Source organism: Watersipora subatra, chromosome 4 (assembly GCF_963576615.1).
Source record: "Watersipora subatra chromosome 4, tzWatSuba1.1, whole genome shotgun sequence".
NCBI classification, from domain to species: Eukaryota; Metazoa; Bryozoa; class Gymnolaemata; order Cheilostomatida; family Watersiporidae; genus Watersipora; species Watersipora subatra.
In genome coordinates this window covers 11,800,305-11,816,491 of record NC_088711.1, presented here as the reverse complement: position 1 = coordinate 11,816,491, position 16,187 = coordinate 11,800,305, and the positions used below count along the sequence as shown (strand labels likewise).

The 16,187-nt window shown below is 37.0% G+C and overlaps 1 protein-coding gene across 1 annotated transcript; it reads left to right on the top strand.

Moving 5' to 3' along the window:
* Positions 1–134: 134 nt before the first annotated feature.
* Positions 135–16,059, top strand: LOC137393926 (serine/arginine repetitive matrix protein 1-like). The gene is made up of 22 exons (XM_068080639.1): positions 135–246; positions 1,157–1,307; positions 1,699–1,830; positions 2,816–2,933; positions 3,491–3,615; positions 4,788–4,989; positions 6,328–6,492; positions 7,585–7,726; positions 9,290–9,464; positions 9,816–9,974; positions 10,450–10,603; positions 11,207–11,767; positions 11,978–12,139; positions 12,495–12,547; positions 12,841–13,077; positions 13,409–13,475; positions 13,741–13,867; positions 14,198–14,291; positions 14,380–14,481; positions 14,632–14,721; positions 14,902–15,015; positions 15,733–16,059. Exons 2-22 carry the CDS (start codon positions 1,158–1,160, stop codon positions 15,871–15,873), a joined length of 3,270 nt encoding a protein of 1,089 aa, XP_067936740.1. The 5' UTR covers positions 135–246; position 1,157; the 3' UTR covers positions 15,874–16,059.
* The last annotated feature ends 128 nt before the right edge of the window (positions 16,060–16,187 follow it).

Genomic DNA, 16,187 nt, shown 5'->3' with positions numbered 1-16,187 from the left:
TCTTGTAGCCGTAGCGTTCAACTTTTCAGCAATGCCAAATACTGACGCTCTGCCTAAGGTGGGTGGACCAATAAACGCGCTTGTAGCAATGTTTTCGCGTCGTTGACTTCAAACATCATGGCGGGACATGCGAACGATCACGCTCGAAAGCGGTTTTATGCAATCGCGAAAATTTTGAAAAAATAGATTAATTCATAAGATCTTCAGTAAAGCGCCAAAAAACTAAATATTTTAAAGTTGAAAACTGTAAGTATTTATATTTTTACCTTATAGATATTAGATCGCCAGTATACTGTATACATAAGAATATATTATTTTTGCTGGTGAGTGTGAGCATTGTTTGAACAACGTATGTGTGGTATAACATACTGCAAATTAAGTTATTCATGCTAACTAAAAGTTTGTTTTTTTACACAGCAGTCTAGGTTAATTGTTTAAATGGTAGGAATAAAAAAATCACCCAACAGCATGACAAAGTTGGACTTGATAATTTCATGGTTTGGCTAACTATACATTTTTACTTTTGAGTAGTTAATGAGCTTTTCTAGTAGATTGATACCTTTCGAGCAAGAAGGGCTCAAATCATTTAAAACACTACATACATTATCATTTAACCAAGATTCTCAGCTTATGTGCATTTTTAGATTAACTGGCATTTGGTCTATCATTAAAATCTTATTTTACAAAATTTTATGTATGTATTTGATGAAGAAGGAAGCTGCTGTCAGGCGAGACTCAACTTCACTGTCATTGTTTGTAATTTAGTTGTTATTGTTGCTGTTCTTTGTAACTTGTAGTTGTTTATTTTAGGTCATTGTGCGTATGACTGAAACTATTCAAAGAAAAAAATACAACTAAAGAGATTTCTTACTTTCATGCCTTTATCAATTGAAATTTGCCTATTTCCATTGCTTGCTCACTTAGCTTCAATTCATATCTGAAGCAGTTAACACAGTTTAGCACATGTTGTATACTGCACTATCAAATCAGTTCATCTAACTTTAAAACAAATAATCCTGACTTAATAAATTATTCCTTGCTTGCTTGATACTAGAAAATTTGATTTGCCTTGTCTGTCAACTTGTTGAGAAGATTAGATCAACACTTTCACCCGGTATACTAACTGAATGGCAGCTGTATGTGACACCCATTACAGCATGGATATTCTGGAGAAGTGCCGTGAACAGTCATTGGCTTTGGAGAAGAAAATTCGTGACTCCAGGACAAAATGGCAGACTTTCACCTCATCACAAATTGGCTTTAAATCGGCTGTAAAACTTAATGGGAAAGTGTTGCCTCCACCAGTGGTAGGGACTTAATTTCAACGTTGAATTGCTAATTAATTCTGTTTAGAATTGTAATGAACTGCCGTTGCCATGGCATGGCTTGCTATTGACAGAATCCTAGTATTGTATTTGTGAAAGTGTATCCTAACTAGCATAAAGCTGCTGTTACAAGTGTTTAATAACGATTACTGTATACAAAAGTTGTGACTGCCAGTTTATGAGTTTCACAAGTTGTTTAAGGAGCGCAGCAAGAGCGACTCGACTAACTTTACTGGCAGCTTGCCAATAATAGTCATGAATGAGGAATCACTTGTTTTTACAACAGGTTTCTGCCAAGCTACGAATGTGAAGCCACTTGTAAATTTTTATCTGTTTAATTTTGGTAAATTTAAAAAAATCATATTTGCTGCAGATGACAGCAGAAAAACGAAAGAAAATGCAAATGTACCGAAAACAAGCCTACATAACAGAGATTCGTCTAAAGTCACATTCTAGGGAAAAGGATTTTCTCAGCAAGATTCAGGTTGCCCTGGATGAAGTCAGAGTATGTAGTTTGAATTGTAATTGCAGATTAGCTTGACAACATCTGTCAGTGATTATAGAACAAAAGGATGAAAATTAGTGAGCTATACCTCGCAGTACCTCGAGAGTACCATTGCATAACATCTTAGAAAGATACTCTGTTAATTTGCATTGTTTCAAATGATGTTTTATCAAATCCAATGAGAAGATGGGTATGTGAACTGCAGGCCTCCTGTATATCAGCGACTTATATCAAATACTAACCAGGGATCGCTAAACATATTATGGAAATGTTTACTTTTCCATATCCATTTCCATAAACATAAATATTTCCATAATTTTATGGAAATGGATATGGAAATTTTATTTTAGAAATATGGAAATGTTATGGAAATGGAAATAATATGGAAATGAATTATGGAAATGGAAAAAAATATGGAAATGAATTATGGAAATGGAAAAAAATATGGAAATGAATTATGGAAATGTTATGGAAATGGAAATAATATGGAAATGAATTATGGAAATATTATGGAAATGGAAATAATATGGAAATAAATTATGGAAATGTTATGGAAATGGAAATAATATGGAAATGAATTATGGAAATGTTATGGAAATGGAAAAACTATGGAAATGAATTATGGAAATGTTATGGAAATGGAAATTGTGACAAACACGTAATCCCTGATACTAACACGATCATAAGTATTAACACCCTGCATATTTTTGACATTTCAGCATTATTTTGCACAGTATCACCTGTTAATAGCTTATTAACCAGTTGAGTTATATATCAAATGAAAGTTTACAATGTATAAATTTCAGATATTACAGTCATTTGTGTAAAATAGTATTTTGGAAATATAGATGAAAGTTTATTTGACGGAGTTTGAAGGCACATGTAAGAGATAGGGTATAAACATTTATTTTGGCAGCAAAAGTTTTGGCTGCTAATTCTATCTCATAGTCAGAAGTGAAAGGGTTATTCTTTATATTGGCTATAGGACTTTCATATTGATACCAGTGAGTCTTCAGAAGCAGATGAGGCTGTAAACAAAGCCTCGTCTCAGGTTCCTGCTACTTATTCTGGTCCATGTGATAACAAGGCTTTCGAGTATCCAGGTTAGTAGGGAGAGTTTAGGCCATAATTGATGTATGTTGTGTTTTGTACAATGTTTGCTCGTAACACAACACAAATCAGTGGAGTCGAGTGGCGGTGATTCGTTTGTCTATTAAACTGAGTGAGAGCTAATGGGTAATGGATTAATGGCTTCAAAAGCTGCGCCGGATTACTCTGATCACAGTGTGTTGTTGAGCATGTTAGATTGCTTTGAGACAAACAAAAGGGGCCAGACTTAATGCTTTGAAGCATGAATTTGTTATGTAAACTTTTCAAATAGTAGGTGAAGGCCCCTGGTGACAGCTTTGTGAGTAGCATATTGCTGTACATGTTAAGTTGACCCGACAACGTGATGTCAAATAAAGAAATTTGATCACCCACTGTTGCCATGTTGGCTATGAGCCAATTTCATCTCTCGGCCATTATTTCTTGCTTTGTAAAAAAATATGTCAGATTCTATGCTCTTGTTATGATATAAGAGTATGCTGTGGAAGAAGCCGTGTGTAAATGATAGCTTCAGGTTATTACTGAATGTTTGGTTCTTCAATAATCTTTGTAGAACTGCCTCCACTTGCCTTAAATAGCAAACCACGGGAAAGTTACAAGTCGTTAGCTTTGAGGCAAAAGGCAAAGTCAACAACTGATATTTCTTCTGTTGCCGGAATGAAACTTATGACAAAGCCAGTGAGTTTTTAAACAACAATTGTATTATAGGGATTTTATCAACTACTGTAATTTGATTACTCAAATTATAGTTTGGAGTCGTCTGCTTTTCGCTTACTTTCAAAGATCTTTTTTGATGTACCACTATTTTGTTCCATTACCAATCGTTTCATCAAATACTCAGCTTGTACAGTACTTAGAGGTTGTAGGTAAAACATTTAGACTGTGAGAAATCTCTTGAAGACCAAGTATGGTATCTGCTCACTGCAAGTAGATACCGTGCGGGTTTTTAAGAGTCATGTTGCACAAACAATGTCTAACTGATCTTGGCTGAACATGTCTGAGTCCAGTAAAAAGGGAACCTCGACGACTGGGGACATGCCCAGTTGCAAAGAGTGGATGTCATTCCTGTCACCACCAGTGGCCTTTTTGGGAATTGAACTTCGACCTGTTGTTTGTAGGTCAGGCATTCTAGACCATAAGGCCAGGGGTTGATCGAGATACCCTACAGGATGAAAATATTCAATAGATTTAATAATTCGCGAGTTTGCATACAATCAAGTCCGCGAATTATTAAAATCTGCGAATAATTAGTTTTATTTTTAACACAAGGGAGAATAACTACTACTTCAAATTAAAAACTAGCCGCTAGGCGGAGTTAGTAAACGTAGCTGAGTTCCAAACTCTTTTAAAATCTTCGCCAGGGCTTTGAGTTAAGCCCATTGCCAATGCATCACACTTCTTTACAAAATTTTTCAAGGTTGTCACAAGTTATTCGGCAAGGCATCTTCATCGAAAAAAAATCTTCTGCAGTTCTTTACTTTAAAAAAACTCATAACTTAATACAAATTTATGGTTCACCAAAGGCCTCCAAATCGATGAACATTCATGAAAACCTCTGGATGCTACAACAAATTTATAGCTTAGTATGGTCGGCACAAAGTTCTTAGCTAAACAGAAACCTAAACACGTGGTATAAGCATGTGAAGGTTTTACTCTATTGCTAGCCGCTTTTGCGGATTAATTTATTTGCAAATGTGTTCATCCACGAATAATTTGGTCCGCGAATATGCTTCAAAAGACCATTTTCGCAAAATTCAACTCCACGAATAATTTCATCCTGCTGTAGAGTAACTTCTAGATTAGGTTATGCTGTGTGTGTGTGTGCCTATTATGATGAAATTTGATTTTAGGTGCCTAGGATACACAGGAAGAGATGCATGAGCGAAGGTAAATCAGAAGGAGACATTAGATCAAAGCCTCCCATGTCAAGTTCATCTCAGTGCCATTCTCAAAGATTACAGTCTAATTCGAGTCTCCCTATCGTTCCATTTGAGCAGTACCAGAAGCAAGTTGAAGAATTGGAACTTTCTAAGGCGAGACAAAGATATCGAGGTAAAGATTCGTTTGTACAAGCTAACAGAAATACAAGTTATATTAACTTCTTCAAAAAACCAGAAATTACTATGAGGTGAAGTGAACAGCGCTAACACATTGCCAAAGAATAGCGTCAACCCTGGACAAGAAAGCGTTATTCAGCAAATTGTAGCTTTTTAAAGCTCTATATATCTGTTTGTTCTAGGTCACACAACTCACCTACTAAAAATCAACCTGGGGATACAAAGGAATTCTAAAAAACCATTAGTCAATATTTTGTGGTCTCGGCTTCAGTAATGCTTTCTCGTCTCCCGTTTAAAATGTCATATTTGAAGTATCTTTGTTTAGCCGTGCTGTGCTTTGTTGTGCTCGTGATTATGCTCCAACTACACTTATGTATGGATTCATTTTGCTAAGTAGTTGCCTGTATTATATGATAAAAGGCAGCATAACTTACCACCAGCTACCTATGTATTCCCATTCAACTAGCTGCTTTACAAATACTTTATGTGTCACTTTTGAAGTCTGCCTTGACGTTTCTCTTGAAGGTAAAACAAAAAAGTGTGACTAAAATAATACAACTGGTATTTGCTGTAAAAGGTTTTCTCAGAATCTTTGGGTCCCGGCAGCCAAAAATAGCCAAGTCTGACAGGGCTTATATGTCTTATTCATCCTAATTTACATCAGATTTATTACAAATGCTTGCTTATATTATCTTACGGTCTCTTATAGACTATTGCTTTATATGCACGTCTATAACTATAAGCATTTGGAGACTCTGTTTAGTCACATGGATAGCCTGTGTACCATCAGATGGTATCATGTGTACCATGAGATGGTATCCTGTCTGTTATCAACCCACACACCTGCGTGTACATCGTGTTTGTTATTAGGTACACGAGGTGAATGCTAGGCATTGCACTGGTAATGAAATAATTACCCAATGAGTTTGAGTAACTTACCTAGTAAGCTAGTAGCCTAAACCTTTACTATAATAATAGCCGTGAAGCCAGCTTGACGTAACCGACGTTATGTGAAACGTCAAGCTGGCCAAAAGTATTTTCGCAAGCGCTGCATATGTATGTGGCCTATTATGCCATAGTATGACAAGGAAAGCATAGTGTATTTGATTAGCTCGCTGGTCTGAAGATATGGAGGTTCTGTGTTCAAATCCAGTGCGAAGCGGGTTTATTGCCTAAAACAGACAGACAAACACTGATATTTATATATCAGTGCTTGTCTGTCTGTCTGTCATCATAGATGAGTACATAATAACTAATAACACTATTTTGTATTACAATTTTATTTCAGTGTATAATATATAGATATTAGTAGATGGTGTCTTCTGTGTTATAGACAGCAGAAATAGGATGATGAGGTCACCTTCACCTCAGCCGCCTGCACAAAATGAGACACAATCACTCCCCGCCCGACCCGCTTCCACTCCGGCTGTTTTTAGCTCAGAGCCTCCTAAACAGACGGTCGATGAAGACAAGAATCATGCCACGATTTCCACTCACGGTAATGACACTGCGACTAGTAATATTATTGTTGTAAGAGTATTGTGACAGGAAATGATGTGACGTGTTACTGCACAGGCACTGCACTTTTTAATTACTTTCATTAAAATGTTTCTCCTATTGCTAAATGAACACGGACATCTCTTGTATATGTCTTAGTATGTCAACGGTTACGATGTTAGAATAAAAATTGAAAATATCGACTGGAATATAAAATATTGCTAGGCATTTGCTCACTGGTAGCATTGATAGGAGTCAATTTATGCAACTTCCATTTTGGATACCAGCAGCTTTGCTATAGACTCGACGAGGTTTGATCAGCATACGATTTTGTTTCAGTTCTGGTGACGTACTGTTTTTGGTAAGTGGTTGCTAGCTCATTTAAGAGATACACAAAAGTGTTTATGTTGATACCCTCAAATATTATTTTTGTTTAAGTTGCTCACAAACCAAATATTACATATAATTATAATGAAACTGGTTTTAAACTGTTTTGATTACTATCTTTACTTTGTCTTATAGTTCTGTGTAAAAATGGTTTGTTATTCGGTTTTTAATGCGGTTCTTTAGTTTTATAAATATCTATGTTGGCAGCATTTAAACATGCTTGCAACAGAGTGGTTGTTGCAGGCGTCCCACTGTAGAGAGGACCACTGACAAGTTTAAAGCGTTTTAGAACTGACATAATTGTTGTGTACATATTATATATCATGTGAGAATAACGACCTTGATAAACATAGTTTCTAAACTGTCATATTTACATACTCTAATCTTCTTTACCATGATAAGAGCCATGTCTGTCCGAAGATACGCTTAGAGTGCTAGGAAAAAATATTGTGTTTAACATGATTCAAACCCTTGGCTTTCAGTTTGGTCGACCGACACTCTACCACGTGTGCCAATCATTCATCTTCCAGTCTGTTATAATTACTGTGCATATTGTCGTTGTCCAGGCTTTTTTGGCACTCCTGACAATCTTTCATGGCACACTGGGCTGCCAGGGTACTAGTAGCAGTAATACGAGTAGGTGTACTGATGACGAGATATTCACATTCAATGTTGCACTATCTTTAGCTTTACTGATTATTTGCAGCATTGAAATTGTTACTAGACAGTCTCGATCCATCACATGATCAGCCTACTCACCTTTGGTTGAGCTCTCGTGTCTCAGAGCAAGGCAAAGATGACCAAGAAGACATTAGTTTAGATGCCTGGTTCCAGAATGCTCCTGACAGGTAAGAGAGAAGCTTCCCTGTTAACACACAGTTTCTGAGAGCTAGGCTTTCTATCGCTAAACTTACTATTATAAGTTGTCTTTTGAACTACAAATACTTTCTAAGACTTTACTTGTAGGGACATCCGTAAAATGAAATTATTCATTTTTTTATAAAATTGTCTCAATGTAACCGTCAGTTTATTTTATATAAAATTGCCTAATAATTGTTCACTAGTAGCATTCTCACAATAAAGTTATAGTCATACTTCGACTTACGAGCTTAATGCGTTCCGAGACTGAGCTCGTATGTCAATTTACTCGCATGTTGGTGCAATTTATTTATATATAGAACAATTAAATATATATTGATTAGTTTCCATACTCTAAAAAATGCAAATAAAACACTCAAAACAAGATATTGTAACAGAAAGAACATGTTGGTTATTGTCCTAACATACCACATGCTTTCAAAAAGCAACAAATAAAAAGTAATGCAAGGAAATGTGATTAATTAAAATGTAAAATTAAATACATACAATAGCAGCTACCGCTAGGATTTGCCAGGGAGGGAGGTATAAGTGTTATCCTTCATTACAACAGTTGAATTTGATAAATTTGGATTTTATCAAAGTCTTGAAAAACAAACTTAAAAGCAAACTTTCATTTTTAATTTAGCGTAATTAAAATTTCTTCGGCGTTCATAGTTTGAAGTTTCTCGCTGGTTAGCTAATTTTTCCTTTGTTTCGCTTTCACGACTAGCCGGCCGTTTAAAGATAAACCTATCTAAGAACGTTTGCCTTTGTCGCCCTTTCAACATGTTGCGATTAGGACGAACACAGGTGTCGTCACAAAGGTTTAATGCACGACCACTAGCCAACTTGTCCGAAAGTCTATTTTTTATAGTTTTGATAGATAGCACCGGCCTTTTCACATAGGCCTTTTCACCACCGGCCTTTTCGCCTTTATTGAAACATCGTTTCAGTTACGCTGTCACAGGCCAATTGTTTATCTTTTATCCAATGCCTGATCAGTCTCTCCATCAGCGGTCATGAAGATTGCTGCGCCGTTTAGAAACTATGGTTAGTCCTTTGGCGAACTAAATGCCTTGAATATAATCCTTCTGTTTGATAATTGTGGATGTATTTCTGTCAGATTGCTGAGCTAGCTCAATCACACATACACATTTCGCATATTTTACAATAATTTTCCGTTTAGTATCAATTATTATCATTTGCTTTTTCTTTCCATTATCTTTCATTTTACTCGCAAACTTTCGGTCTACGCACCATACTTTTAATTCACATAATTCTGCACTGAAAATCGGGCACCAAAAAACACGGTACAAAAGTATAACTGAGCAGTTGAAAAATACAGAGTGATGCTGTTCTCATAATGCACCTCCGGCATGCTTGGCAACTGACTCACGTGCTCGTATCTCAAACGTGGCTCGTATGTTAGTGCTAAAACTTGCTTAAAAGCTGGCTCGTATCTCAAGTTTCTCGTACGTTGGAGCACTTGTATGTTGAAGTATTACTGTATATCTATATTTACTCATAGTCCAGTGTTTGGCGATGCATTGTAGTGTGAAACAAAAGTTGGTTTCTCTCATGCCTCGACTGTCTCATAAAAGAACAGATGACTGCAAGGTGTCTAATAAGTCCGTGCATATCTCACCGGTGCAGACGTGCAACTCATCTGATGATACACTCAGAAGCACTTCTCCGCTTCCCGAGGAGGATGCGAGTATTACTTCACAGGTATGAGACCAGCTCAGTGTTACTTAACTAGCTCAGTTTCTACAATTAGGAATTTGTCAGTAGCATCATCAGGCACGCATTGAAGCAGAATTAAAAGCACATTTGAGTGGAACTGTCTAAGGTGAAAGTCAACCTCTAAACTGATATCTTGTTGCTGATTGCTGGATATAATCGGATCCCTGCAATAGCCTGTTCACTTTTTGGTGTCCTTTTTTATTGATGAAGTCGCATTTCATAAGCATAAACTTTAAGTATGCTATTATGATGAATAATGTCAAAACCTGTTTCAGTAGTAGCATGTTTTTGCGTGTATTGAAATGTCATAGTTAATGGAACTTTGATTGTTTGTAGTCAATTATTGAATACCCAACTACTCATATTACCTCCGATGACCTGCCTCTTGTTGTCATTGAGAAATCACCCAGCACCAGTCCGAGAAACTCACCAAATGGAACAAATGGGACAGATTCTAAATCTGCAGCTGACCCTTCTGGCACCAGCATTGACACTGTATGCTCTTATAATAGGAGTCTTGTAGTACTCTTATAATAAATTTCTCTTTAAATAGAGTAATAAGCATCTCGCACTACCCGACAGTATTGTCACTGATATCACCATCTAACACCATTGTCACGGATATAACTGTCTAACACTACTGTCACGGATATAACTGTCTAACGCCACTGTCACTGACATCACTATCTAACACCATTGTCACTGATATAACTGTCTAACGTAAGTGTCACGGATATTACTATCTAACACCGCTGTCACTGATACAATTATAATATCTCACACCGCTGTCACTGATATAATTATAGTATCTAATACCACTGTCACTGATATAACTGTGCAATGTCACTGTCACAGACTTATTAAATCTATTCAATCTTCAAATCAATTTTAACAGTAGCATTGTGAATTAAGGAGCATGACTTTGGCAAGCAGTAAAGTGATAACTTGTATCTTCTGTTGTCTGCCAAAGGTGATAGAAGTGGACATTGTGTCATCTAAACGCGATCAACTAGAGCCTATCGTTCCTCCACTGGAACTATCAGCACTCGAGCCTCCAATGAGCAGTACTTTCATGGAACAGGAGACCGTCAGCAATTTTAGTCCTTCGAAGCATACTCGGCCAGGTAGGTGAACTAACAGCCGTATCTCATCACTATCCAATATGAAATCTTTGGTAAACTTTATTATTATATAGTGTATAGTACTAGAGTGCTATATATAACTCGAGTACTACATAGTATATAGTATTAACTCATACAAGAAGCCAAATTTATGTCGTCATAAGGAAGTTATTACAGCTGTAGCTATGTATCTGTAGCTATGTGGTTATCACTTTCCTGACATTTACCTGTCCTCTACGCTAGCTTTCCCTTTAGTTTAACTACTTGGATTAATTGAGCAATTTTATTTGTAGCTATAAGTTCTTTTTCTCTCTCTTGTCTTTTTTGCTGCTTTTCCTTCAATCTCTTCTAAACTTCTCTACCTAAAAGAGAAGCTCAAGTTTCTCCGTGTCTGTAACAGATACTGTCTGCAGGTTTCACTAATTTTATAGCAGGCTTTTGATAGTCACATGGATGCTCTTCTACTTATGTAACCGTGAGTCAGATAATAAAATCAGCAGCAGTCACAGGTAGTGGTTAAACTTTCAAGCAGGATACCTTGAAATCGGTATCCTTTCGCGGTACTTCAGGCCTTCAGATTAACAAGATGTTTCTTTTGTATAAAAGTGGCAGCGAGTGAGAGAAAGAGATCACTCTCTATGCAGTCATATACCCTTGAAGAGCCATCAGAAGCTCTTCTCAACTCTACATTGAATGATAGACGTGACTGTTGTGTTGATGAATCAGGCTTGATAGGAACATCTCCATCAACTGATCAACCTGCAATATCTGAATGCTCGACTAAAGAAACACCATACGGTGTCGATAAGTCAGAGCGTGATGGGAGCGTCAGCCAAAAGTTACCAATGAATAGTAACAATCAAGAAAATGATCTCAAAGCAAAAATTTCGATGGTTAATTCTGGCCACCAGCTGCTGTCGAAATGCCAACTCGAAACTCCCCCCTCACCAAGGGAATGCGGGCGAGTCGTCAATAGCCGCACTCCCGTGGGAACAGCGAGGCACAGACAACTTATAAAGCTGGTCAGTCTTAAATCAACCGATCGTCGATCACTCACACCGACACCTCCTGGTCGAGAACTCACTCCCACGCCTCCTCGTAGGCCTCACTCAGAGATGGGTACTCAAAGTAGTAGTTCTAGGCATGGGAAGACAACTCCTTCACCAAGTGAGTTGGTTGTCATCAATTCTCGGTATCCTATTCAGCTTGTTATCATAATAAGTCTATGACTCTTTTAATATATTTCTATAAGCAGCATGAATGTTTCTATTAAAATCTCTAGCCTATTTTGTGTTTGACTATGAAATCATAAATAGTTACAGATAAGTGTAAAATTGGGCTAACATGCGACGGGTCTAGATGTTACTATGTTACTAGGTAGACCCCTGCAGAGGAATAGCCAACTTTCAAGGCTGAGTAGAAAGCCACAGGATGGTGAACCTACTCAGAGACTCTTGGGAAGTCCTGCAATAAAGAGTACATCAAGCAACACGGTGTCTACTGGTACAAAAACAGCTCAGCCTACTTCAAATATTAACGGTGTGTTATCTGTCCTCAGTATATTCGATTGTTAAAAACATAGTAGGCCTATAATATAATAATTAGTGATAAATGACAATGCGGAGGTACTAGCAGTCATATTCACAGCGGTGTGCAATATTTTAACATGCCATGGGTGCTTGCTGCAATAAATGTGTGGTATCACAAATGCTTGCTATGATAAATGGGTGCTATCGTTGCCGCTTGCTATCATAAATACGTGCCAACACAGATGCATGCCCTCATGAATGGTCATTATGTTATGATGGTTATGGATGTTTATGATGTTGGGTATCATAGGTACCTACCATCATACACTTATGGCACTATAGATAGGATGTACTTGGTATTGTAGATAAGAAACATGCGGATGTCAACAAGGATAGCCTTTTGGAAAGTCCGCTCAAGGTACGCCCTTTTTCCAGTTTTTGTATCATCAACAGAATTGGTTCATATATTAACACTGTGGTAAGGAGGCTGAATGTAGTATGGGTCTAGTATTTGTTGCATAATCTGGTCAATACATGTTACATATGAACTGGGAATATGATTTAAGTGCAATTAAACACTACTTGCAACCCTTTGTTAGGAGCTAAGTCTATTTCATCCATTAAACTAACAGTAGAGCAGCAAGTTTAGTCAGATTTGTGAAGCTTATGGTGAAGCCGGTTAGGTTTGACAGGGTTTATGTCTGGTAACAGACCTACAAAAATCGAGAGGAAAGAATCTCACAAGCGCGGAAACAACTTGCTCTGCTAAAAATGAAGGTGTCTGCAAGAACACAAAGCATAAGTTCGGAGAGAAGCAGGGCAAAAAGCTCCTTTGAGCTAGGTGCTGGAGCCGCAGCTAAAAGGCCTATGAGCTCACTTGAGATCAATGGAGGGATTGAGTCAAGGAGATCAAAATCTGCCATGGAGATCGAGGACTCAAGCATCAAGGTATTTCACGGCATAGATTTGCAGTTTAGCTCTATAATTCTTAGTATTATGTAGGTGTAGTAATTAAAGTAATTAATTAATCCAGTCATGGAATATTAGTTTAGCTTTTTGACTTATAGCGAAAATATGTTAGTATTAACAACTAGTACTAGTGTATATAATATATATCCATGGACCAACTTGCACGGTGTGGTGAGACAAGTGTAATTTTGCGCAATCTTCGGCGGTCTTCTGTAGATAGGTTGTTTCAGTTTTCATTGTTTTGAATTCTTTATCAAGTAACAGATAAACGTCTAAAGCTTTGTTTATATATGATAACACTTATTTGAAGGAGTCAGAAAACCTGGCACAAAACAAAATGGCTGCTCGATTGGCTGAACAAGTTAACTATGTCAAAGGTATGTTGCACTAGTGTCTCTACAACACACTTACAATGTAGCCCATAAAATTAAGAAATTAATATAAAAAAAGAAAAATGATTACTAATTTTAACTAGCCTAAGCATGTAGAATAGCTTTATCATGTTTGTTTATAGTTTTCCATGACTGAACGTGATGTAGAGGCAATGCATCTGGTATGTGAAACAGAGAAGACGGTACTAATGCAGAGGTTACAGATAAAGAAAATAATGATGCAGGGTAATTTTAAGCTCCCATGTTTCAGGCAAGGAGAATATAAGTATAGGAGTGATGAAAGCAAAGTCATCAAAGAAGTTACACAAAGAGCGAGACCGGCCAATAACTACCGCATACTCGACAAATCTTGAAGCAGAACTGCTTCATGAATCCAAGTAGGTGAATTACAGGTGTGGAGGGTGGATGTATGCCAAGAAGGTGTTAACTACAGATACGCTTGATGAATAAATAGAGTGATGAATAAACTAATCTCTATAATTTTTAAGGTTATTTAAAAAATTGTCGTTCGTTGACGGTTTTATTTTCAAATCTCAATAGCATATTTTACAATTGTTTCCAAGGACTATTAGGTAATTGGGTGCCGCTTGTAATTGAAGCAATAATTGTGTTTAAATGCATTTGTTATTTAAATTGTGACAGTTTTTAGACTTCCAGTTGCCCAAATATAGCCTTGATTCAATAGCCACTACCTTGGTTCATTTTAGGTTTCGCACCAATCTCGCTGCAATAAGTTCAAGGATGAGCAGGCCGCTGTCTAGTAATTCTAAACCCTCCGACCGTGATTCTGTTACGACAGATGTAAGTTCTCATGCCTTTGAGCAAGGTCTATATATGAGATATAGTGTTATGAATGGTGTATGATATGAACTTCATGTGATATTTCTAGGCGCCATTAAGAGATAAAAAGTTGCATGGATTAATCAAGGGCCACTTATGTCGCAAGTTGTTCAAGTGCTCAAAGGTCAAGTCATTAATAAAGACAATACAGGTAACTATCATCATGGTAGTCACTAGTTTAGACACTACCACCTTTTGAGGCACTTTGTGATGCTTAGTTTAATAACATGACGGGTGAGACTGTTTTATTTTAACTTTTTCACTTGCTTGTGATCTGATAATGGCTTACATTTATTACCAGGACTGCCAGAGCCTCTTGCCTAGTATCGTTTCGGTTAATAAGAATTCACCAGCTCGTGATGTCAACTTTCAACAGAGAATTAAACTACAGGTACTCAGTCTTTCACTTGCATACCATTATAATATAAGAGCTCATCTTATATCTTCTAATCAAACTTCCATAGTTTTAGTTGAGTAACAATCATTTACTTATTGTGGATTGTGGATTTGAAATAATTCTGAACGAACCAAGTTGACAGCTAATTACATATCTCTACTTGGTGGCTTGTAGATGAGTGCAGCTAAAGAAGACCTCTATGATATTTTCTTCAACTTTGAGACTTGCCAGAGACTGGCACTGGTCAAGCAGTCAGACAAGCTGCTGGCCTGTCAGCGTGGCAGACAGGTTAGTCTAACTGTGACCTCCCAACAGTCAGGACTAACAAAGAGCCCAATAGTTATTTCTATCTTTTTTGTCGTCAACATTTGTATATCTAGCTACATGTATATAGTTTTGGCGTGCATATGATGAAAATGGAGAGTGGAGAAATCACAAATCACATCGGGGCTATACAAACAGTTACTTAGTTGAACGGGCAGTTGATAAATTTCAGTGTTCAAAGCTGTTTGAGGAGTTATCAAACAATGACACTGTTTGTACATGTAAATATACTGTGTATACCGAACATAGATAAGGGATTTAAAATTAGTTGGCAACTATGTTTGTAAATCGGAGGCCTGTGTGCAGGTAATGGCAAAACGTTACCTTAAATTGAAGCAGTGGATTAGTGTAAATTGAAGCAGTAAATTAATTTGTATTGGAGCTGTGGATTAGTGTAAATTGGAGCTGTGGATTAGTGTAAATTGGAGCTGTGGATTAGTGTAAATTGAAGCTGTGGATTAGTGTAAATTGAAGCTGTAAATTAGTTTGTATTGGAGCTGTGCATTAGTGTTAATTGAAGCTGTAAATTAGTGCAAAATGAAGCTGTAAAGTGGTAAATGATCTTGGCAAAACTGACATACATTTGTGTTACAGCTGCCTATGTTACAGGATGATTTTGGTATGATAGTAAATGTCTTAAGGATGTCCAACAAATGTCACTGACCGTTTGCTCAATTGCAGGCTAGAAAGAAACACCAGGGGGCCTCAAAATGGAAGGTGAAGGAGGTAGTTAAAAAATGTCAGCAACAAGTTAATGCTGCCAAAGTTAACAGTTCAAAGGTGGATGCCAACCCACCATCTCGAATCACTGCCGTGTTTTAAACATTTTACTGACACTAATTTTGTTAACTAAAATGCAGATCAGTCACCCAGTCCAATCAGAATTTCACCAGATGAGGAATTGCATAATCTTTGAATATTTGATGTGAGTTGGTGTGTCCATTTGTAATATGTGAGACTTTTTATGTTTTATGTTGTATTTATTGAAATAATTTATCATCAGTGTCTGGTGTGTATGTGTTCTACATATACTATCTTTGTGCATGGTGTGTTTTTCATCACTTTTTAGTAAATTGGTGCTATTTTTCTCAACCAATATTGTATTCTACAAATGAATGCATTCAATAAGAATAGCC